Source organism: Arvicola amphibius, chromosome 12 (genome assembly GCF_903992535.2).
Source record: "Arvicola amphibius chromosome 12, mArvAmp1.2, whole genome shotgun sequence".
Taxonomy (NCBI): Eukaryota; Metazoa; Chordata; class Mammalia; order Rodentia; family Cricetidae; genus Arvicola; species Arvicola amphibius.
In genome coordinates, this window is record NC_052058.2 from 16,750,769 (window position 1) to 16,776,729 (window position 25,961).

Genomic DNA, 25,961 nt, shown 5'->3' on the forward strand with positions numbered 1-25,961 from the left:
TCCAGAATTTACTCTCGGTTTTCCTATTTCTTCTTCTGTTTTGAAGGAGGCTTGTTAAGTGGCTCAAAAATAAACTGCCTATAAATCTTCGCATACCAGAAATAGCTCAGAGCTAGGATACTGATGAACGTGAGCATCAAGACAAAAATCAAGGCAGCTACCAGGTAGAAACTTGGGCTAGAAAAAGAGCAACAACAAAGAAGCCATCAGAAGCCATCATTCACACTCTGCCATTAATTTATTCAATCAAACTGTCTTAGAACAGCTAACTCCCCTGCTGGCCACTTACTTATTACTTATTACTCTGTAGTAAGTAATACCTAGCATCTGTCCCCAGGGTGGTTAAATGTTTGAGGCTGATGAGGAAGATGGGTGCGGTCCTCAGGAGAGAAGGGAGCATGGAGGAGCCCTGTGAAGTAGTGCAGAGGAGGAGGGACCTAAGTGTGGGTAGGGGTCAGCTGGTGCTGCCTGGGGTGGAGGAAGTGGCCATGGCGAAACAGTGTTTGTGGCAAAGGGAGTGTTTGCATGGAGGAAATGCCACCAAAGCATGAAGAAACCGTGAGGTCCTTCCAGGACGTTCTGGAATGGAACCTAATTCTGTGTGACTAAGACCTCCAAAGTCAGACAATGTGGTTAGAAATGAGGGGTGATGGGTACAAAGGGATGGGGTTCAATGTCTACCAGGAATAAGGTCTGAGCTTGCTTTCTCACACCGAGGGAAGAAAGGAAAAAAAAAATAGTTGGGCATGTGTCAGGTAAGAAAAAGCTTACAGTAAGTAGAGAGAGTATGGCATTTATTCAAAAGCAAAGAGGGTGTTTCATGTGTATAAAAGGGGATAGACATTGTGTAAGGCTGATCCTGACTGAATGTGAAGAGTGAGCAGAGAAGGCCATGCGAGCCAGTCCTAAGGGATTTGTAAGCAATGGTGTGGGAGAAGAAATGGAGAGAAGTGGTTAGGTCCAAGATAGATTTAAAGCTTAGACTGTTTTTGCCTTGGCAATTGTTAAGATGTGGCATTTCAGGAATGCGAAGGAATAAAGAGAACTGCCAAGTGTGGGGGACAGTCACCATGAGCTGGTGTCGCTACTCACTGGCGTTAGACTCAGAGGGAAGAGGGCAGGCAAGGAGAACTGGCTTCAGTACGTTCCCATGCTGGCCTGGAGCTCCTGGGCTCAGGCTGCAGAGTAAGGGGTGCTACCCCTGCAGGCTCAGGGCCTGGTTACATGGCTGGTGGTGACTGAGCATTTGTGAGTGTGTGTGAGGGTGTATGTGTGAGTGTGTGGGTATATATGTGGGTATATTTGTGAGAGCACGGGTGAGCGTGTGCATGCGTGCATGCGTGCGTGTATGTATTGGAAGCTACTCTCTGATGAGGCCCTTCAGGTCTCTTCACCTGGGATTCTGTGGCATTACCTCCCATGACAGGGGGCTTATTCTTAGTCTGGACACTTAATTGTTCTTTTCTATTTGGGACCTCCATGTCTGACTAGAACACTTGGTTGTAGTGTTACAGTTTCTCTGGACCCACAGTTATCTTAGAATGATCTTTCTCCTCTGTGGCCAAGCAAATGGTTCTTGCTTGGGCCATGATGAACATGACCCATCTTCTCTCTGCTAGGCATTGTGCTGAGACAGAAGGATCGTGGGTTCCAGGCCAGCCAGGTTTATGAGATTTTTGTCTTAAAAAGTAAAGTCAGGAAACCACAAAACTAAAACAAGCGATCACATAAGAAATGCAGCACTACCAAGTCCTGCTCATTACCGGGGAATCACTCCGAAGGTCTCAATCGCAAAAATAGCTGTGAGGTTGCAGAAACTGCAAATTAGAAAAAGTGATATTAAAAGTTGAGCTAAATGTATTTAAAATATCCGCTGCATCTTTATGGTAACACTCAGATCATATGTAACTTTTTTAAGGTGTCATTTTTTTGACAAGGACACAATAGATTGATGCACTTACAGAACAGTTATGATAGTTTTTTCCTTTGGTGCAAATTTAAGGGCGATAACCATGCTGTCCTCACAGAATTGCACACTTTGGGTGGTAGTTTCCAAGGCAATGGTCGTAATGATATTAATAATAATAGTGAAGAATCATAAGCATCTTCAGAAGTACTACACAGTTAACCGTTGCACACTGAGCCCTTTGTTCACTGCAGATGGGAGCTAAGTGAACATTTACTACATACCTGGTGTGTGCAGAGCACAAAGTTGGGGCTTCTCACCCAGGCACTGAGTGCACTTCTCAGAATACTATAAAGACAGGGATTAGTGGCCACTTATAAACAGATTAGCAATTTGCTTAGTTCTGAATTTTACTCTGTGTGATTAGAACTTGGAAGGCCACTGTCCTGGGTGGTAGTGGTGCACGCCTTTAACCCCAGCACTGAGGGTGAGGCAGAGGCAGGTGGATATCTGTGAGTCCGAAGTCAGCCTGGTCTACAGAGTGAATTCCAGGACTGTCAGAAAACACAGAGAAACCCTGTCTAAAAAAATCATTAAAAAAAGAAGAAGAAAAGGTGTCACCTAGTAGCAGATGTTCAGATGATATAGTAAATTGGGCATTTTAGGATATGTGTATAATCACATATAATCACATAATGTGGAAGGCCGAGGTAAGAGATCACAAGTTCTAGGCAAACCTTTACTACCTATGAGACCTTATCTCAAAAAAGACACAACTTCACAATACAAAGAAGTAGACAAGTCCTTACCCATCCCCCACAAGACAGGGTTTCTCTGTGAGGCTTTATCTGTCTGGGGACTTGCTCTGTAGACCAGGCTGTCTTCAAACTCACAGAGACCCACCCGCCTCCACCTCCCGAGTGGTGGGATTAACGGTGTGCACCACCACCACCTGGCTCACAAGTCTTTACTTTTAATCAGACACTTTAACACTCCCCTTTGGGATTTCAGAAAGTGACAGGGCAAAATATACAGAAAACTTGTCTATCACATTAAGATTAGGGTGTTAGAGATTCATTATCCTGTTGTACAAGAATGAATCTGTCTTACTTTTCTCATTGCTGTGGTCAAACACCTGATACAAACAGCTAGAGGAAGGAAGGGCTCATAGTTCAGGGTATAGTCTATCATGGTATAGATAGGTATAGTTCATCATTGTATAGTTAGGTATAGTCTGTCATTGTATAGATAGGTATAGTGTATAGATAGGTATAGTCTATTGTGGTATAGCTAGGTATAGTCTATCGTGATATAGATAGGCATAGTATATCATTGTATAGATAGGTATAGTCCATCGTGGCATAGATAGGTATAGTCTATCATGGCATAGATAGGTATAGTCTATCGTGGCATAGATAGGTATAGTCTATCGTGGCATAGATAGGTATAGTTCATCATTGTATAGTTAGGTATAGTCTGTCATTGTATAGATAGGTATAGTGTATAGATAGGTATAGTCTATTGTGGTATAGCTAGGTATAGTCTATCGTGATATAGATAGGCATAGTATATCATTGTATAGATAGGTATAGTCCATCATGGCATAGATAGGTATAGTCTATCATGGCATAGATAGGTATAGTCTATCGTGGTATAGATAGCTATAGTCTATTGTGGCATAGATAGGTATAGTCTATCGTGGCATAGATAGGTATAGTCTATTGTGGCATAGATAGGTATAGTCTATCATGGTGAGGAAGCATGGCAACTGGTCACACAGCTCCCACATGAGGAAGCAGAGAGAGACGAATGCCGGAGCTCAGCTCATGTCCTCTTTTTCATCTGGTTGGGGACTCCAGCCCTCAGATTTGTGCTGCCCACATTTTTAGGGTGGTTCTTCCCTACCTCAGTCTAATCTAGAAAAATTCTTCACAAACATGCTCAGAGACTTGTCTCTGGTGATTCTAGAGCCTGGCAAGTTGACAATATCGACCATGCATGACAAAATGTAAAGACTGTTTAAAGAGGTCTGTTGAGGTGGACTGATTAGAAATGAGTTTCTCATCCACCTTGAGGCAGGGCCCAGAAGAAAACGGTTCATGACAGCACTGAAAATTGCATCCATGTCAGAAGCTAACCACTTAGTTTCTGAGTCCTGAGGTTTCAGGAAGGGGATGCTGCCAGGGAAATGGCTCTTCCATTTTGGTTAGGATGATGCAAAAGCCTAATGGGTTTATAATTGGAGAAAGAAAGTATGGTCACCACCGGAGAAAACACGATGCAAGTGATTGGGCTAGAATGAATCTTTGGGTATGGATAGCTGGTTATTGGCCCTCTTTGGCTGATAGGACAAGGGTTGGGTTTGGAGCATAGCTGTAGACTACTTGCCTCACATGTGTGAGGCCTTTGCTCAGTTCCAGTATTGCAAAGAAGTAAACAAATGAAATAAAGTAAATAAAATCAACATGGCATACCTAGGACAGGGACCTCAAAGGATGTCGGGGGAGTGGAGATGCTGCCAAGCCTGTGCCACTGAGATTCTGATTTCAGGACTGAAGTATTTGTTTCCTCTCTAGGGGACCAGTGTCTGCCAAAGCTACAGCCCCTTTGGGGAAAGTCAGTTCCAAAGGCTAGTGACTCAGGGGCACAGAGAACTGTGTCTTTCTTTCAGTTCAGAACAGCTCTGCCAGGTATCTGATCCCAGCGCTCCTTGTGAAATCAACTGAAGGCTTCATTGGGGCTGCAGTTTTGCCTGCTTCCTTCTCTCCCCAATTTTATTTCCTTCCCTTCCTCTAAAGGTGGCGATTTCAGATCACTTCCCAATAAACCTCCCGTACATCAGTCTATAATCACAAAATCCGCCTCCTGGGAAACCTGAGCGCTGAAGTGTGAACCACCTCTCTTTAGGTCATCCGGCCAGCTGTTCAGAAGACTGGCAAATCTGGGGCACCGACGAGATTGTCAGGAGTTCAGTAGAGGCTCTTCCCAGCGTTATCTAATCATGGACAGATGGCTAATAAGCAGCCAGTCATTTGATAAAGTATTTTCCCCTTCACTACTCCACTGGCCTCACAGGCAGAAGAAACCAGAAACGGTTTGTTTTCCCCCGAGACTACATCTGCTCTATGAACCTGCTGCCAGAGAGTTTGCTTTTGAACAGAGTCTCACAGGACCTTGTGTTGATCCCTTATGCTGATGTTGTGAGGTAGAAGCTCAGGTGGTGACACATCGGTAAGGGAAGTTCCACACACGTGGGGCACATGATGAACCTTGAAGGGTGAAAAGACAAGTCTTTTCTGGCTCCCTCGGCTCATGTCCAGATAAAAGGATTGTCTGGTTTTATTGTTGCTGATATTGTTTTATTTTTATCCACTTTGGATTTTGGAGGTAACCTATACCACATTTGGATGGACATATATGTTGTGGGATATTTGATTTGATCGCACTGTGAAACCCCAGACTGTGTTAATAAAGTCAACCTTCGATGAGGAGGCAGAGTCAGCAACTAGTTGACAAGAATTATCAGTAGAGTAATGGAGGACCCAGAAAGACAGAGAGAGAGACATACAGGAAGGAGGGACTTAGAGATTCATGGTCTTTTAAGTTTGGGATGAATGGAGAGGTGTTCTCTTGCTGGGTCGCTGGCTAAAAGGAAGGTCAGCCCGTTGCTCCTTGACCTCTCTGAGCAATCAAGTTTTCACCCCAACATCTGACTCCTGAGTCTTTAATGGTAGATAGAATGATAGAGACTTAGTTAAAAACTGCATTTGGCAGTAGAGATTGAGCTGGTACTTGTAGGGATCAGGAATCCCGCTAGGCCGTGGCCTGAATTGTGGAGCAGGGCAGTAAGGCTGCAGATGGTAGTTAGCATATCACTAGATTCAGGTGTAGCTGCTAAACCACTGGAAAAACTACTATCCATCTATACACACACACATATACATACATACACACACACACACACAGAGAAAAACTGTTAGACTGGAACCTGGAACAAAGAGATCTTTTTTCCATGTTGCAAGTGGTACAAACAGCAGAGCCGTGCTGAGATTTAGCTCTCCTGACCTGACTCCATAGCACTGGGTGACCACGAAACCTTGGCTGCCTTTAGACGAGTGTTATCGCTAACATCTAAGACAGACATGACCTGTAGCAGATGAGATTCTGTCCTGAAGTGCAAGAGATGTGTATAAAAATGGCCTCACATGCCTTTAGCAGTTGACCGAGACCTCCCATTTGCTGAGACATTGAGCGTTCTTCATGACTTCGCTGACTATAAGGCAAAAGATGAAAGAGATTTGCAGATCGCTGTGAATTTACATGGGGACAGTTGTGGCCCTGCTTAGGGACAGTCAAGAACAGGCCTTCCAAGAGTACAGAGCTTCATGCAGATGTTTTCTCGAGGATAATGGGCTGTGCTGTAATTGTCACAGGAATTGAATGTTCGATACATGGTGAGAATAACATCACGTTTAAGGGAAGCATGTGTAAGTAGGCTCCCCAGTGAGATTCTGGAGTGCTCAAATATTTGGGTCTCATGTGACTGTTTATCACCAGAGAAGGGGCTCTGCCTTTGACATGTGACTGCCCTGTAGCTCACATCTTTCCCCAGCTGCCCAAGTGCTTATTCAGTGGAATCATGAACAGCATGGCCATGGTGCCTGGTGTGGCTTCAGTAGCCATTGGCTGATCTGGGTACTGACACTACCAAGCACTGAATTTTCTAGCAGCAGCAGCAGCAGCAGCAGCAGCAGCAGCAGCCGCCACCATCGCTGCCACCAGTCTGAATCACCACATGGGGGCATTAATCCAGAGGCACTGGACAGTTATCTGCTGGTGGCCAGCTTTATCACATAGAAGACAATGATCCTTTCTTCCTGTGACATGCTTGGGTTTGAATTTGCCTTTTTTTCTGTGGCTTCTTCCTGAAGCATTAGACAGAGGCACCCTGAGTACTGTGGATTTTTATCATGCTCCAACAAGATTGCTTCTGACCAGAGAACTAGAAGGCAAGAAGGCTGATGTGCATGGAATTCATTGGCCTCCCAGAGTGGTGGATATTCTTTCAAGGCATCTTTTGTATTAATAGGGTGATCTTCGGTTGCTGGTGACCTAGGACATTTTCGATATTCACCTGTTGCTTGTGTATAAATACTAATAAAGCTTCGTTTAATTTTTTGAGCCTCTGGTTTTGATAATAAATTATATGGTAACGAGAGCTATAAAGCCAGAATGAAAGGTTATCAAGGAAGCTGCAGAGTTCTTACAGTGAGGAAGTACTCTGAGCCAGTGCCAAGCTCAGGCCTTTCTTAATCCCACTGGTAGAGTATGTGAGCATGAGCAACAGAATTGGGAGTTACTCCGTTTTTCATTATAACCAAGGCACATGTGGTAGGACATGCTAAGAGCTCAGATTCCAAAGAAATAAAAACATCTTCTGCCAGAAAACAAAATGCAGGGCTGGTTATAGACATGCAGTACACAAGGATGAGGAACTCGGCGTGGTGGCCCACGCCTTTAATCACGGCACTGGGGATACAGAGAGAGGCAGCTCTCTGTGAGTTCAAAGCTGGTCTGGTCTACATAGCAAGTTCCAGGACAGCCAGGGCTGCAACAGAGAAACCCTGTCTCAAACAAGCAATAACTTTAGTCTCCGTGTCTATTTTTATACTAGTTATATGTGAACTAACTTTGTTTTTCCCCTTTTTTTCCATCTCTCCTACTCATTTATTACATACATTAAGTGTATTGGTGGTAAGTGGTGTGGAATGTGAAGTCAAGATCATGACCAAATTAAGGGAGGAATAAAAATTCTTTTGAGCCGGGCAGTGGTGGCGCACGCCTTTAATCCCAGCACTCGGGAGGCAGAGGCAGGCGGATCTCTGAGTTCGAGGCCAGCCTGGTCTACAAGAGCTAGTTCCAGGACAGGCTCTAGAAACTACAGGGAAACCCTGTCTCGAAAAAAACAAAAAAAAATTCTTTTGAGAGTTTGGATTTGGCACTAGACGCAATAAGACAGATCTGTTCCACTTTGGAGGGTAAGTGTATTTTTATGACTTAAGTATAGTTGCATTATCATAAGAGAACTTCCGAAGCTGAGCGGTTTGGGACAAGGAAACAATGGCACGGACTGGCTGCAGTGGCTTTGCTTAGTCTTTTCAATTCGCTCAGTTTCTCTTCAGCTTCATTTAGTCCCTTTGTATTTTTATTTTAACTACTTTATTAGCTTGTATTCATTGTATAAGATGCTGCTTTTTAGCATGGAAGCTTTCATCCACAGACACCGTGAACTTCATCACGCTCATCCCACAATGCCCTCTCTATTTGATTGCTTGCTAACCATTTCTCAAATCCTGGATCCCTTGCGATTTTCACACACTCTTTTACTTTTGAGATTATTTCACCCTTGAAGTAGCAGGGTGGTCCTTAGGATAATGACTCAAGCCTAATTTCCTTATTATTTTATATATTTATTTGTTACTTTGAGGCTCTTGTCTGGGCTGGCCTTGAACTCCTGAAATCAAGAGGGTCTAGTGAACTCAGTCCCCGGAGTAGTGGGATGACAGGCTAGTACCGTCACACCTGTCAAAGTCTCGTTTGCTTTCATGGGGTGCATAATGGAAGCCACCAGAAAGGGTCCATGTTTTCTCCTGGCATTAGCAAGAGCCCCCTTCTGCTATCACATCACTCTTCCACCTGCCCATTGTCAGGGAGCTGCTTAAGCTGCCTTTGGACAGGAATGGGTCCCTTGCTTGGAAGGAAGTATTTTCATCCCCGTGGGCAGGGAGAGAAATATGCAGGCCCTCAGGATTTCCTTCAGAAGTAGGCTTACGGGCTTCCATTTGCTCTGTTTTCTTATAGTGGTAGGATGGAGCCCAGGGCCTTGCACAGGGTAGGTGTGATGGTTAATCTACATTGTCATCCTATCTGGCTTTAGAATCACCATAGCAATGCACCTCTGGGGAAATGCCTGACCAAGGAAGACCCCATTAAACATGGCTGGCACAGTTGCATGGTCCATGGGGAAAAGAGAGTTGACCCCGACATCCATTGCTCTCTGCTTCCTGACCAGCTGCTTCTCTCTCAGGCCACCAGGCTGTTATTACCAGGAGAGTTTTTACTCTCAAACTGAGACAAAATACAGCCTTCCTCCTTCATGTGTTTCTTTTCGGGTGTTTGGTCATGCCAATGAGAAAAAAAAAACCAATGTGTGTGTTAAGGGGACACGGTACCAGAATGGAATTTCAAGCCAACTGATCCAATTAACAGTTGACAGAAAATCTCCTGCTTCCGTAGAGTACTTGCTATGATTACCACAAAATAAAAGGCAAACATATGAATAATAAGAATAACAAAAGTTAGATGTTTGGGTGGCAATAAACAAAAAAAAAAAAAGCAAAAGAAAATTTAAGGGAAAAATGTCATAAAACATTTACTCTCACCTAAAGTTTGGATCCAAGATTCTCACACGAAACACATACATTCCGGAATGGTCCATGGGCCATACTAAATGGTTTCTATTAGTATAGTTTATAATCTCATATGGTTGGTTTAGGTCTCCAGGCTTCCCAACAGCATAAGAAAAACAAGTCCTATAGTTCTGAGCAAGAAGAAAAGATAAAAGAGGTTATTTCCTGACTTTAACAAAATCCGATTCATAGATGAGATTTATTTATTTTAATTTTATGTGTATGATTATTTTTGCCTGCATGTAAGTGTGCCACCGACATGCACTACCTGTGTAGGTCAGATGAGAACATCAGAACCCCAGCAACTGGAGTTACAGATGCTTGCGACCTGCCTTGCAGATGCTGCAAACCAAAACCAGATCCTCTGCAAGAACAACCAGTGCTCCTACCCATTGACCATTCTCTCCAGTTCAGATTCTCATATATTTATCTTGGAAAGTCATTAAAGAGATGCAATGACTACCCTTTCTATTCTGCCACTGTAGTACCAAGGTGTGCATGCCACATCCCCTACCAGCCCTCGCTCATGGTCCAGGGAGGAACCTCTGAGGGGATGCCTCACGTAGACAAAGATATCCTTAGTTTGGTGAATGACCAGGATGTCAAGTAGGAGTGTGGGAACAGGACACAGATGAGGGAGGGGTAAAGCTTTAAAGAGACATGTTTGCTGTGGATATAGCTACAGTAGCAAGGCAGAGATCCAACTCAGCCCATTGCAAGGTGGGTCTAGGCCTATGTGGGTAAGGTTGACCTTGGAGTGAGACTCCTGGGATCCTGTAGGAATGGATGGGATTTCACCACTTAGAATGACAGCCATCCACAACTGTACCACCTGGCAAGTTTAGTTGGGTCTAGAAGTTTGCACTTCCATCTGTCCTGTGATCATATACTTATTTCCATATCATGAATGCTGACTGCAGCCAAATTCTGTCTATAACTGGTGGATAAATAGTACTGGATTTATCTGATGGTATTTATTTCTTGATTTCCTTATTGCCCCTACATTTTGAGGCCCTTTAATCCAGTGCTACCACGGGTATAATCTATCTTCAGTATGCTAGGTATTGGAGATGAGTTATGCTATAGTTTATTTCATACAAAGCATATGTGTTCACTCTGATGAACTATAACTATACATCATGGTGAAAGTAGTGAAAACCCACATCTTCCACCATTTATTGCCTCTGTTTACTTTTCTGTCACTGCATGTCTGGCACATGTATAAAACAGTATGTAGGAAATCTGTGAGTGAGGAACAAATAAAAGGTTCATAGTTTTTGTTGTAATCTAACTTGAAAATGCAAAATATACTGGGCATGGTGGGACATGCTTTAATTCCAGCACTTGAGAGACAGAGGCAGGTGTACCTCTGAGTTGGAGGTCAGCCTGGTCTATATAGTGGGTTCCCAGATAGCCAAGACTCTGTAGGGAGACCCTGTCTCAAAAGAAAAATAAAGAAAGAAAATACAAAGTATTTTTCTGGATTTTGAGAGTTCTTGTCTACTGAGTTGGTTAATGCATGAAGTCATGAACTTGATTAAAAGAATATGAGACATTTGCACTCTGTGTGGGAACTGGGCCTCTCTGCTCATCATCACAAAAAAGCCCTGGTCACCAGGACCTGTTTGCCTGCATCATTGTGTGCATTTTTATATGTACACATGTGAGTACTTTAATTCTTTTTAATTTTTTCTTTCTTTCTTTCTTTCTTTCTTTCTTTCTTTCTTTCTTTCTTTCTTTCTTTCTTTCATCTTTCTTCCCTTCCTTTCTTTCTCCCTTTTAAAGATTATCTATCTATCTATCCATCTATCTATCTATTATATATAGTGTTCTGCCTGCATTCATGCCTTCAGGTCAGAAGAGGGCATGAGATATCAATTACAGATGATTGTGAGCCACCATGTGGTTGATGGGAATTGAACTCAGGACTGGAAGAGCAGTCAGTGCTCTTAACCTCTGAACCATCTCTCCAACCCCCTTTATGTTACGATACTCACCAGTGGATGCTCCTCTGTGTCACATTTGATGTTTCCTGTCATATCGTTCAACTCCCCATTCAATTATTATCTTTCTCCTTCCTTTCCATTTGTAAGCCATTACTTGGTTAAACTACTTAATGTCTGAGAAAACAAATCTGCTCTAGACTAACAAATTCACTCCATTTCTAGCCACGGACTTCTTTGTTTAGGATTCTCAGTCATGTTCAGAGATTCAGATCCCATCATGTGTCACAGAAAAGTAGCCACCCCTGAGTGCCTGTGTTGTCCCTACCTATTCCACCATGGACTTGAAGAACCTACAAAAATGCCACTTTTTCTTGTGAGTCTTTCAGATATTTTTCACTGAGAATTTACAGTGCCTAGAGCTACTTCTTGTTGTGATATAGTCCTTTATACTGTGTGAAGATGTGTCACTGTGATTGGTTTAATAAAAAGCTAAGTGGCCAATAGCTAAGTAGTAGGTATAGGTGGGACTTCCTGGCAAAGAGGAAGTAGGGGGAATCTAGGCCTATGAGAGAGATGCAATGTGAGCAGGATGGGCACTGCAGAGTAAGGGAACAGAGTCATGAGTCAGAGAGTAAATTAATAGAAATGGGTTAAGTTATAAGAGCTAGTTAGAAGCAAGCCGAAGTTATTGGTCAAGCTTTCATAATTAATAATAAGTCTCCATGTTTTTATTGGGGAGTTGATGGTCCTGATGAAAAAGTCCAACTACAACTTCTCAGATGCACATGCTACTCATGCTTGTAGAAGTAGAAAGGCCAGACAGCAATCAATGTAGCTCTGGGAATTAGAGGCTCTCTGTCTCATTGTAGGTATATTGTTCTAGGAAGAAATGGTCCCTGTTGCAGGGTCGAGTGATGCCCTGCAGTAGGAAGTAGCCTTATTTCCCAGGGCTTAGTTAGAATCATAAGTACCAGCTTTCCACACTACCCAGAGATTGTAGCTGGGTTCATGCTGTTCATGATGAACTCTGCTTCTCATATGGTAGAATGGAGATTGAGGGCCCGGCGTGCTTCCTCTAGAATCTTTTCAGGTTGTAAACTATTTCAGTGGTTTATCAGAGATAATTCCCAGATCAACAATGCCATCTTCATCTTGGGCTTTTAGAAATGCAAATTTAGGGGCTGGATCAGACACTTGCATAGCTCACACAAGGTCCCGGGTTTAATCTCCAGTGTTGGGAAAGAGAAGGAAAGGGAAGGGAATGGAGCAGAGTGGAGCAGAGAGGAGGAAAAAGGGGAAGATGGGGCTTGGGGGTTGGGCCCTACTTCAGATCTAGGTGAGACCAAGTTCATTCCTGATGTCTCCCGAAGCTGGTGAACAGCTCTACTATTTCATGCTGCTTCAGACAAATTCCATGATTGTTAACCACCAACCCACCCATTGCTTCCTCATGTACGTTGTTGCTGAATGACATCTCGGAGTACTGAGATGCCCTATGTAAGATTTGTTCTATGGACACTGTTCTTTACATCTTTGCCCGACACCAGACCCTTGGGTGTTTTTTGTTTTGTTTTGTTAAAAAAAAACCAGCAACAACAAAAATAACCAGGAATGCAAATTCGGTTTGAACTGAATCCATTATTGCTTTAATTCCTCATGATTTTAAGTAATAAGTATTCCTTAGTAGAGGTGGATAAGCTATAGTTTATTAATTAGTTCTATAAATACATAATGTAATAATACATTAACTAAATATTAATTAGTCCTATAAATACATATTCATTATTTACAGTGAGTTAGAGACTGAGCATACAGCAGTGAGCAGAAGAACGCGGTTCCCTTCTCTCTTGGACCTTGAGTTTTGTTTTATTTTTGCTTTTGCTTATTTAGGATTTTTTTTTTAGCTTGAAGTATGTGTGTCTTTGTGTATGTATATGACCGGAGGGCAGAAGAGGGAGCTGGATCCTGATGTGGAATTTACCTCTGTATGCTGTGATTACCATTGATTACTAAAGAAACTGCTTTGGAGCTATAGCAAGGCAGAACTTAGCTAGGTGGGGAAAACTAAGCTGAATGCTGGGAGGAAGAAGGCCGAGTCAGCGAGAAACCATGTAGCCCCCGCCGGAGACAGATGCCTGAACTTTACCAGGTAAGCCACAGCCACATGGCAAATACACAGATTACAGAAATGGGTTAAATTAAGATGTAAGAGTTAACCAATAAGAAGCTAGAGCTAATGGGTCAAGCAGTGAGATAATTAATACAGTTTCTGTGTGGTTATTTTGGGTCTGAGCTGACAGGTGGCTGGGAAACAAACAAGGAACCTCATTACAACAGGATCCCTTAAAGCTGAAGTTACAGGCAGTTAGGAGCCACCTGACATGGGTTCTGGGAACAGAACTCGGGTCCTCTGCAAGGGCAGTACATGCTCTTAACCACCTAGCCATCTCTCCAGACCTGGTCAGCTAGGTAATGAGATTTTTAAAGTAGACTGCATAATGTGTCGGAGAGTTATAAATGTTCATAATACTGGAGGAAAAAAGGGACAAGAGATGAAGGCTCTCTTGGGAATGATGGCCAGGGGAGAGCTCACAGACTAACTCTTAAATAAAAAAATAAGTTCTTAAAACATTTATTTTTATTATTTTTAAAATTGTGTGTGTGTATGTGAAGATGTGTTGTATGTGCAAGGTGTGTGTATGTGCAGGTGTGTGTATGTATAAGGTGTGTGTGTATATGCAAGGTTTGTGTGCATGTGTAGGTGTGTATATGTATGTGTAGGTGTGTGCGTCTGTATGTGTAAGCGTGTATGTGTGTGCAGATGTGTGCGTGGGCAAGTGTGCATGTGTGCCTACGAAGGCTAGAGATGTCGTGCTCCTCTAGATCTAGGGTTATAAGCAGTTTGGCCTCCAGATATGGTTCTGGGAACTGAACTCTTTCGCTCTGTAGGAGCAGCATGTGCTCTTAACTCTGGGCCACCTCTCCAGACCTGGAGGACAACTTGCCTTTCAAAAGGCTCAGTCTCCCTATGCTTATGTATAGTGGCCTTTTGATAGTGTACAAATGCAGATTTTCATCAGGGAATATTAAATTTGTACCAAAGAGTGAATAAAAAAATCAAATTAAAGACAAGAATTTTTTAAATAATTGAAAAGTAGTATTTGATTTGCCCTAAGCAATTTAAGTCCAAATTGTTTCTATTAAACTTTTGTTAATCTCAATGCCAAATTTAGTTCTTTACTTACGTGAGGTCCCCAGACTTCATCCAGTGGGAGGTCCTTGTTTTCCTCTATCATTGACTTGAACGTCTGTGCTTCATTTATGCAACCACTCTGCCAAAAGATGCCAACATGTGATCATGGAGAAGGCTTCGCATTAGCTTATTTTGGAGTATCTAATGCATCTTGATACCACTGAAAGATTTGTCCTGTTTTTTTTTTTCGGAGACAGGGTTTTTCTGTAGCTCTGGAGCCTACCCTGGAACTGTCTCTGTAGACCAGGCTGGCCTTGAACTCACAGAGATCCCCCTGCCTCTGCCTCCTGAGTGCTGGGATTAAAGGAGTGCACCACCATCATATGGCAAGATTTGTCTTTAAAAAAAATTTTCATTTGAATAAAGTGCAGTTTTCTCTCTCTCTTTTTTTGGACTTCAGAATCATTTATTTAAAAATATTTAAAGTTGAGAATATTCTTTAATGTAAAAATGTGAATTAAAAACATTATATTGTAGTAATACACACAGATTTCCTTGAAGTTCATTGGAAGTTTTTCTACATCTTGGTACAAATACCTACAAATTCATATCCACTTTTCTGTTTTTGATGATAACTTCTCTTTTATTTTATCTTAAATCCTTTTGGAGAATCTCTCTGTCTCCATGTTGCTACATAATATTTTTATTGTTTCTATTGAACTATATATTTTTCCCACTCCCATTTCTTCCTCCCTTTTCCCCTTCCACCCTCCCCTCTGTCCCCTACACTCTCAATTCTCTGGATCTATGGCTCGTAGTCCAGTTATCCTTTGCTTTACTTTATATCTTCTATCTACTTATGTGTGAGTACATACCGTGTTTGTCTTTCTGGGTCTGGGTTACATCACTCAGGATGGTTTTTTTCTAGTTCCATCCATTTGCCTGCAGATTTCACGATGTCCTTTTGTTGTTGTTGTTGTTGTTGTTGGTTTTTTTTAGAGCCCAGTAATACTCCACTGTGTAAATGTATCAGATTTTCATTATCCATTCTTCAGTTGAGGGGCATCTATGTTGTTTCCAGGTTCTGGCTATTATTAATAATGCTGCTATGAACTTTGTTGAGCAAGCATCCTTTTGGTATGATTAAGCATCCTTTGGGTACATGCTCAAGAGTGATATTGCTGGGTCTTGAGATAGAATGATTCTGAGAAACCACCATATTGATTTCCAGAATGGCTGTATAAGAATAAACTTCCACCAAAAGTGGAAAAGTGTTCCCCTGACTCCACACCCTCTCCAGCATAAGTTGTCTTCAGTATTTTTGATCTTAGCCAATCTGACAGGTATAAAATGGTATCTCAGAGTCATTTTAATTTGCATTTCCCCCATGATTAAAGATATTGAGCAATTCCTTAAATGTCTTTCAGCCATTTGAGTTTCTTCTGTTGAGAATTCTCTGTTTAGCTCTCCATTACATTTTTAAATTGGATTATTTGGTATTTTGTTGTCTAGTTTCTTAAGTTTTTAAAATATATTTTGGAGATCAGCCCTCTGTCAGATGTGGGGTCGGTGAAAATCTTTTCCCATTTTGTTGGCTGTCATTTTGTCATGTTTACTGTGTCCTTTACCTTACAGAAGTCAGGAGGTCTCAGGGTATGTGCTACTGGCGTTCTATTTAAGAAGTGGTCTCCTGTGCCAATGCATTCAAGGCTACTTCCCACTTTTTCTTCTATTGGATTCACTGTAAGTGCCTTTATGTTGAGGCCCTTGATCCACTTGGACTTGAGTTTTGTGCAAGGCAATAGACAAGGATCTATTTGTAGTCTTCTACCTGTTGACATCCAGTTATACCAGCACCATTTGTTAAAGAGGTTTTCCTCTTCCTATTATCTTTTCGGCTTCTTTGTCAAAAATCAGGTGTTCATATGTGCATGGATTAATATCAGTGTCTTCAATTTAATTTCATTTATCCACGTGTCTGTTTTTTTATGCCAACACCTAGCTGTTTTTATTACCATAGTTCTATAATAGAGCTTGAGGTCAGGGATGGTGATGCCTTTAGAAGTTCCTTTATTGTACAGGATTGTTCTAGCTAGTCTGGGCTTTTTGTTTTTCCATATGAAGTCGAGTAACTCTGTTTTAAGGTCTGTGAAGAATTGTGTTGAGATTTTGATGGGGATTGCACTGAATCTGTAGATTGCTTTTGTTAAGATTGACATTTTTATTATCTTGATCCTACCTGTCCAAGAGCATGGGAGATCTTCCCATTTTCTGATTTCTTCTTCAATTTCTTTAGAGACTTAAAGTTCTTGTCATACAAGTCTTTCACTTGTTTGGCTATTGTAAAAAAAAAGGATGATGTTTCTCTATTTCTTTCTTGGTGTTATAGGAGGCTGCTTGTTTGTTTCCCAGCTGCCTAGACTCCCAAAATAACCATACAGAAACTGTATAAACTAAATCACTGCTTGGCCCATTAGCTCTAGCTTCTTATTGGCTAACTCTTACATATTAATTTAACCCATTTCTAGTAATCTGTGTTTTGCCACGTGGCTGTAGCTTACTGGCAAAGTTTTGGCATGTCTGTCTCTGGCAGGGCTACATGGCGTCTCACTGACTTTGCTCCTTTCTCCCAGCATTCAGTTTAGTTTTCCCCACCTAGCTCTATTCTACTCCATCATGGGCTCAAGACAGTTTCTTTATTAACCAGTGGTATTCACAGCGTACAGGGGAGAATTCCAGATCATCTTGGTCCATTTATCATTTGTGTATCAGAGGGCTATTGGGTTTTTTGAGTTAATCTTTTGTCACATTACTGAAGGTGTTTATCAGTTGTAGTGATGTGGGAGAGTCTTCTGTTTGTGTTGATTTCATTCGTTAATAAAGAAACTGCCTTGGTCAGCCCTTAGGTGGGTGGAGTAGACAGAACAGGAAGAAGGAAGTGAGGTAGATAGCTCAGGCAGATGCCTCAGGTAATCGCCATGCCTCGCCTCTCTGGGGCAGATGCCATGCCTCTGCTCTCTGGGACAGACGCGATGAAGCTCCGGCCCAAGATGGATGTATGCTAGAATCTTCCCGGTAAGGCACCACTTTGTGGTGCTATACAGATTATTAGATATGGGTTAATCAAGATGTGAGTAAGAGGCTGAAACTAATGGGCCAGACAGTGTCTAAATGAATGCAGTTTGTGTGTTGTTATTTCGGGTTTTAAGCTAGCCGTGCAGGAGTCGGGCGGGATGAAAAGCAGGCCTGCCTGCAGCCCCTCACTACATTGTAGGAGTTCCTGAGTAGAGTTTTGGGGGCCATTTATGTATACTATCATATCATCTGCGAAAAGTGATAGTTTGACTTCTTCCTTTCCAATTTCTATCCCCTTGATCTAATGTAGAAGTGTCTTATATCTATCTGTTGTTTCATTGGTTAATTAATAAAGAAACTGCTTGGCCTGATATGTCAGAACATAGGTGGGTGGAGTAGACAGAACAGAATGTTGGGAAGAAGGTAGTGAGGCAGAAACTTCAGGCAAACGCCATGCCTCTCCTCTCTGAGACAGACGCCATGGAGCCAGCCGCCAGGTCATACATGCTGAAAACTTTCCGGGTAAGCCACCACCTTGTGGTGCTACACACATTACTAAATATGGGTTAAAGCAAGATGTGATAATTAGCTAATAAGAGGCTGAAACTAATGGGCCAGGCAGTGTTTAAATGAATACAGTTTGTGTGTTGTTATTTTGGGGCATAAGCTAGCCAGGCGGCCCGGAGCTGGGCAGCAGGAACACAGCCCACTGCTCCTTCTACATTAATCTCCTTTTGTTGTCTTAATGCTCTAGCTAGAACTTTGTGTATAATATTAAATAGATACGGAGAGACTGGACAGCCTTGTCTTGTTCTTGATTTTAGTGGAATCGCTTTGAGTTTCTTCCCATTTAGTTTCATGTTGGCTGTTGGCTTGCTGTAAATTGCTTTTGATTATGTTTAGGTATGTTCCTTGGATCCCTGATCTCTCCAAGAGCTTTATCATGAAGGGGTGTTGGATTTTTGTCGAAGTCTTTTTCAGCATCTAATGAAATGATCACGGGTTTTTTTTCTTTCAGTTTGTTTATATAGTGGATTACATTGACAGATTTCCATATGTTGAACCAACACTGCATCTCTGGGATGAAGTCTACTTGATAATGGTGGATGATTTTTTTGATGTGTTCTTGGATTCAGTTTTTCAGTATTTTATTGGGTATTTTTGCATTAATGTTCATGAGGGAGATTGGTCCACAATTCCCTATCTTTGTTTTATCTTTGTGTGATTTGGGTATCAGGATAACTGTTGCCTTGTAGAAGGAGTTTGGCAATTTTCCTTCTGTTTCTATTGTGTGGAATACTTCGAGGAGTATTGGTATTAGCTCTTCTTTGAAGTTCTGGTAAAGTTCTGCACTGAAGCCATCTGGTCCTGGGCTTTTTTTGGTTGGGAGACTTTTAATGACTGCTTCTATTTCCTTCAGTTTTTCACTACTTGAAAACAATTCAGTTTTAAACACTGAAAACATTCAATTTAGTGGCATCAAGTTAATCACAGTGTGTAACCACACCTACTGCCAGCAACGAGTTGAACAAATCTTCACTCCTTTCTCCCTGTAGCCCCTAGCAACCAAATTCTACTTTCTGCTGAGAATTTTTTTAAGTGAAATCGTGTTTACAAGTATAATAGTTCAGTATTTGCCTGCAATTAGCTTTGTTTCATTTAGCACAATGCCCTTGTAGTCCATCTAGGTATAATGTGTGAGAATCCCCTTTCTTTTTACAGTTAGGCTATGCCCCCCTGGAAGCACAGAATGCATTTTAATCATTGGTTCCTCTGTTGATGGTTTCATTTTTTTTCTTTTGTTACCATGCAGAGTGCTCACGGAACATTGACATTGGTATATAAGTATCTGATTCCTTGCTTTTAATTATTTTTTAAAAATTACATGTGTGTGTGTGTGTGTGTTCATGTGTGCAAGTGCATGCTGTAGGGTGAATGTGGATGCCAGAAGACAAACCACTTGTGGGCTCCTTCCTTCCACTGCATGGGTCCTGGAGGGACTGAGCTCAGGTTGTCAGGCTTGAGGGAAAGCTCCTACATCTGCTGAGCCACCTATGAAGCTAGAGTTGCTAGGGTACGGGAAAATTTTGGTAGAATTCTATGAAGAACTGTCAGACTATTTTCCATAGCACAAATCCCTTCCTTTTATTTTATTTTATTTTATTTTATTTTATTTTTTTTGGTTTTTCGAGACAGGGTTTCTCTGTAGCTTTGGAGCCTGTCCTGGAACTAGCTCTTGTAGACCAGGCTGGTCTCGAACTCACAGAGATCCGCCTGCCTCTGCCTCCTGAAAACAAAACAAAACAAAACAAAACACAGATACCCAAACAAATACACTCAACAAAAATAACTCTTCTACTCCTGATTTTAAATAAACAAACCTGGAATGTTTCCTGGAGCCCTACAAGCTCTTAGCATCTCTGAAAGTCTACACAGCTTCCCGTTTCCTGCAAGTAACCACTGACCAGGCTGGCCTCGAACTCACAGAGATCTGCCTGCCTCTGCCTCCCAAGTGCTGGGATTAAAGGCGTGCACCACCACTGCCCAGCTCTTGTGTCTTTTGATACACACAATTTTTAGATTTTCATGGCATCCACTTTGTCATCCCTTCCCTTCCCCTTCTCTCCCCTCTTTTCTGCCCTTCTTCTCTTCCTTTGTCTCCCATTTCTTCCCTTTCCATTCCCCTCTTCCCCTTTTTTCTTCTATTCTCTCCTCCCCTCTTCTTTTCCTGTCCTCTCTCATTCTTTCATCTGTAACTTGAATCACAGCCAATAAATCATTGCCCAAACCAATGTTGGGATGATTTTTACCATTCATTTTCTTCTAAGAGTTTATAGTTTGAGGTCTTAAATTTAGGCCATAGATCCATTTGCTGTCTGCATTATATTAGGTGAGAGTTTCATTTTACTTTTTTTAAAAAAATGAGTATTAGTGTTTGCCTGAATGTATGCCTGTGTATCATGTGTATGCAGTGCCCACAGTGGTCAGAAGAAGGGATCAGGTCCCCTGAGACTAGAGTCACAAGTGTGTGTGAGTTACCATGTGGGAGCTGGGAACTGAACCTCGAATCCTCTGCTAAAGCAACCAACACTCTTAACCACAGAGCCATCTCTCCAACCCCTCCACCTCTCTCTCTCTCTCTCTCTCTCTCTCTCTCTCTCTCTCTCTCTTTCTCTCTCTTTCTCTCTCTTTCTTTCTGTGTGTGTGTGTGTGTGTTTATCAATTTACCCAATACTGTCTTTCCCTCATCAAGTGTCCTATATGAAGTAAATCATTTATGTGCTGTGGAGGGGATTCACTCTTTAAATACACTATTCCAAGATGGTAATGAAACCCTAGTCAGGCTTCCCATTCCCTTCCACACCTGAGAAGTTCAGCTGTGGAAGAGGGGGATACAGCTTCCCCAGCAGGACTTCCAGGGACTGCCCAGACTTGCAGTGGCCAGCCATAAAAGGAGGTCACAACATCTGTGGCCTGGGTCCCCAGAGCCTTTCAGGACCTGCACAGGCCAGGCATTGGGCAGGGCAAAAGAAAGATACGCATTTACAGTTGCCATGACAGTGTGCAGGAATTACACCCGGGGAAGAGAGCCAGTAACAGAATAAACTAGGGAGCTTAAGCTGGAAAGACAAAGAAGGGAAGAAAACCGGTATTGACAGAGAGGAAGAAGCAAAGGGTTCAACATGACAGTGTCTCAGTTTTGTGAGGACAAATAAGCCAAGGAGGAGCTGGATTGGCAAGAGGGCTGTATCACTGTGCGTGAGCAGGGATGTCTGAACTTACATTTGATTCTAGAAGCTGTGTTATCCAAGGTCTCTATTGTTCACAAGGATGGATGGGATCAAAGTCTGATTATTTGTTTTGTGATGCTAGGAATCTTGTTTGTTTATTCGTTTGTTTTTTCTGAGACAGGGTTGCTGTAGGATGTCTTTCTGTATGTTGTGAATATATGTTGCTCTCATTGGTTGATAAGTAAAGCTGCTTTGGCCTATGGCAAGGCAGGATAGAGCCAGACAGAAATCCAAGCAGAGATACAGGAGAAGGGCAGAGTCTGGAGATGCCTGCCAACTGCCGAGGAAGCAAGACATGTAGAAAATGAGGTAACAAACCACAAACCTCATGGCAAAGCATAGATAAGAAATATGGGTTAATTTAAATGTAAGTACTAACTAGTAATAAGCCTGAGCCATTGGCCAAACATTTATAATTGATATAAGTCTCTGCATGGTTATTCAAGAACTGGTGGGTGGGAGAAAAACTTCCTGATGACACAGGGTTTCTCTGTGTAACCCTGGCTGTCCTGAAACTTGCTCTGTCTGTAGATCAGGCTGGCCTCGAACTCAGAGATCCACCTGCTTCTCCGTCCCTGAATGCTGCAATTAAAGGTGTATGCCACCACGCTTACCTTGTGATATTAAGAATCTAGCACAGCACACTAGGCAAGAGCTTTACCACTAAAACAAAATGGCTCGTTTGTTTGTTTGAGACAGATAGCCCCGACTAGCCTACAACTTAATAAATAGTTACACATGTCTTTGAATTGGTCTTCCTTTCTCCATCTCCCAAGTGTTGGGATGGCAGGTGTGTCCCATCACACCCAATCAAAAGTTTAATTCTAGATTATACAAGACCTAACTCAGTTAGTTGTCCCTGATTACACATTTCTTGTGAACGGCTCTCCTTGAAGCATGAAGTAGGAAGCCAGGTATTTACATTGAAGAGGAAGCCCAGCCAATTACCTTGTTTGTAAGGCGTGTCCCCCTTAGGCTAATATTTACTTATAAAATCTTGCGGGGGGGGGGGGGGGCCTGCTGCCCGCCTTCTCTTTGTTTTCCTGCGCTCCTTGCTGGAACCTTGGCTTTTGTAAGTTCCCTTTTCTTTCCTTTATTAAAGCTGAATATGTTATAATAAAGCTAGTCTGGTTAATCATAACTGCCGATTGACCACGCTCCTTCATTTTGGCGCCCAACGTGGGGCTCGAACCCACGACCCTGAGATTAAGAGTCTCATGCTCTACCGACTGAGCTAGACAGGCTGCTGGGAGCTAGGCGGCAGGAACACAGCCCGCTGCTCATCACTACATTACATGGTGGCTCCCTGACTTTCTTCCTCTGGATTATTTCTTGCAGTTCTTATCTAGTCCATTCACAGCTGCTGCTGCAATGAACTAGTGTGGCAGGAACTAGGGAGGTCCACGGGAGAATGATAGATAGACTTCCTGCTCGCATTGCAGACGTGAGAACCAGTCTTGGGTCCGTAAAAATGGGTCTGGAAAATGTAGTCTTTTTTTTTTCTCAGCAATGCCTCTATGCAATGGAAGAAAGGGTTGTCCTCTGACCTCCACACACATGTAATCATGTGCACCCCATACAAATGTACAAATACACACACACTCACACACATACACACAAGTAATTTAATGATTTTTCCTTGGGGAAGATGTAGACACGAAGGTCTTACATACTGGATGCTGAATGACCCAGGGAAATGTGTGGCAGAATGCATTTATTTGATTATATAATTGAAAGACTGATTTCTTAGAGTGGTCCAGCGTAGTCCAGTTTTCCTGGTTGCCATGTAGGTGGGTGGTATATCTCAGATAATTAATCTCTAATGAGAAAAAAGCTGTCACAGAAAAGAGTCACTGTGATTTTCTCTGCGCATGAGATCTCAAGGGAATCTTAGGAAATCCTCGCTGTCAACTTCTAGAAGGCGCTATAGCCTTCGAGACAAAAGAGCCCACGGGCATGGAAAGAGTGATTGCAAAAGGCAGGCTAGGAGACCACGCAGGAGGCTGCAATAAGCTGGTCCTGGAGGATTGAAGCGGCGTGCGGAGACACTGAAGCCGTGGTCATTGGGGTCAAATGACGCAAAGGCATGGGCAAAGATGAGCCTAAAGGGCGCCCATTTGACTTAGTAAGAAAATACTCATATATGATTGCATCATCCTGGCTGTTACATCATTTTATTTTTTTTGACCTTTCTTCTGCCTGTTTTATAGGGCATTTTTTTTTCCAGAGATGAATCTCAGTAGTCATTAACTTTAATATAGAGTTGACGTTCTCTCTTTTACTTATTTTGGTTTGGTTTCACTTCCCTTAGATAATTTACATATAAATTAAAAATAAAAAGAATGTGTTTAATTGCATGCTAAGTTCTGGTCATACCTGCTTCATAGTATTATTAAAGGTATAGTCATCCCTGCCATGGATTTCCCACACGATAAAATTTGCTTGGACTATTTTAACAAAGCCATTTTCATCAAACCTGAAACAACAAAGACAAAAGTATCAGTTTAGTGTCTAATAGAGAGCCTGCAGCTTGAAAGTCAGATGGGCTTAGGTTTAAATCCTTCTTGTTTGCTTGTTTTTTTGAGATAGGGTCTCATATAGCCCAGGTGGGCCTCAAGCTTACTGTGTAGTGAAGGATGACCTTGAACTCCTGGCTCTCTCTCTCTCTCTCTCTCTCTCTCTCTCTCTCTCTCTCTCTCTCTCTCTCTCTCTCTCTTTCTCTCTCTCCTCACTTCTCAAGTGCTGGGATCACAAGCCTGTGTCATTCACAGTGGTCAAATCTTGTCTTTATCACTAATTAGCTTTGTGATCCTAGGGAAATTACTGGAACTCACCAACTCTTACAAGTATTTATCTGTGATATAATTGTATCTAATGGCTGTGTTATTGTCCCCAACTGATTGAAATACTGCGTTTCTGCCTCCCAAGTGCTAAGATTACAGGCATAAACCACCATGTCCAGCCCCAGACAGCAGATATCATTCAAAATGAAAACCTAACAGTAAAGAGAAGAAGAAAAATTGGAACCACTTTTCCTCATTGCCAGATATTAATGAGACGAACTTAGATGGGGCCCTGGCAACGTGGAGAGAGACAGAAGAATGAGATGGGCAGAAGGACAGGCCAAGGATCTTTTGGTATCATGAAACCACATTTCATGTGGTGGAGAGGAAACCATGGAGTTCCTGGAGCGAAAGGTGGAACCGCTGCCACCTTCCCAGGGGGGAGCAGCTGGAAGATGGACTGAATCTCGAAGGGTCTGCAGTTGGGAAGAGCTGAGGTGGGGCTGGGAGACAGTCATCTCCATGGTAGCATGAGACAGTCACTGTCCTCCAGGGACAGGTTATCCCCTTGTGATGCTGGGACAGGACACACTAGCCCCACCAAGCTGAGAGGAGTTCCCTTAGACCCATGGAGTTTAAAAAGAGATCTGGTACTTTATAATTCTTCTCTATAATAAAAAATAAACAATCAGGAGCAAAGATAAAGTTGTCATCAATAGATTTATACCTTTGCATTGTAGAACTTGGGACCACACAAATGGTTACATAGCTTCCTTCTCTACCAGTTATTGCTCCCTTCTCCCCACTTCTTTCTTCCCACTTTCCCATCTCCCTCCTTCTTTCCCTATTTTTCCTTCTTTTTTTTTTGACACAGAGTCTCATAGCTCAAGATGACTGACCTCAGCTGAGAATGGCCTTGAACTCCTTAGCCCCTGCATTTACCTCCCAGCTACTGGGTTTAGAGGCTCGTGCTAACTTTCTACCCTCCTTATGCTTGTGTTTCTGAATTAAATTGTCCCATATACTCATTGGATGGAAATTTCCCTGGAGATTCACTTTTGGGTCCTGTTCTTGCTTCTAAGCTGCTGCCTCTTGCAATGAATGTAACCCTGCTTTTAAAATACAGTTCATCCTGGAAATAACCTAAATGCCCACCCCCCCCCCCCGGCCGAAGAATGGATAAGGAAAATGTGGTACATTTACACAATGGAGTACTACACAGCAGAAAAAAATAACAACATCCTAAAATTTGCAGGCAAGTGGGTGGCTCAAGAAAACATCATTTCGAGTGAGGTAACCCAGACCCAGAAAGACAATTATCACATGTACTCACTCATAAGTGGTTTTTAAACATAAAGCAAAGAAAACCAGCCCACAAATCACAATCCCAGAGAATCTAGGCAACAATGAGGACCCTAAGAGAGACATAGAAGGATCTAATCTACATGGGAAGTAGAAAAAGACAAGCTCTCCTGAGTAAATTGGAAGCATGGGGAGCTTGGGAGAGGGCTGAAGGGGAGGGGAGAGGCAGGGAGGGGAGCAGAGAAAAATGTAGAGCTCAATAAAAATCAACAAAAAAAATACAGTTCATCATTTGTCAGCTGTCTGTTGATTTACAGAAAAATACTAGGTCCTTGACAATGTCTTTGTTTCCTGACCAGCTCTTAGCTTCACTTCAAAGCTATGGAGTCTGATTATCAGGTTGGTTGAAGTCTGCTGCTACCCTACACTGGCTGGTTATTCTCTCATTCTCACGAAGTGTGTGTGGGTGGGGGTGGGGGCGGCACACGGACTCAGG

The 25,961-nt window shown here is 42.4% G+C and overlaps 1 protein-coding gene and 1 non-coding gene across 2 annotated transcripts in view; both read right to left on the bottom strand.

The window, feature by feature from the left end:
- Nucleotides 1-23: 23 nt before the first annotated feature.
- The window catches only part of Catspere (catsper channel auxiliary subunit epsilon), a 95,310-nt gene continuing 69,372 nt past the window's right edge, over nucleotides 24-25,961 (bottom strand). Inside the window, exons 18-22 of the mRNA XM_042054003.1 lie at nucleotides 23,757-23,856; nucleotides 14,567-14,653; nucleotides 9,349-9,506; nucleotides 1,764-1,817; nucleotides 24-177 (exon numbers count right to left, since the gene is read on the bottom strand). Of these exons, the coding sequence (XP_041909937.1) occupies nucleotides 24-177; nucleotides 1,764-1,817; nucleotides 9,349-9,506; nucleotides 14,567-14,653; nucleotides 23,757-23,856 (553 nt within the window). The remainder of the gene's footprint in view (nucleotides 178-1,763; nucleotides 1,818-9,348; nucleotides 9,507-14,566; nucleotides 14,654-23,756; nucleotides 23,857-25,961) is intronic.
- On the bottom strand, nucleotides 22,552-22,624 carry Trnak-cuu. The gene has a single exon. It is a non-coding gene; the product is annotated as a tRNA-Lys (tRNA).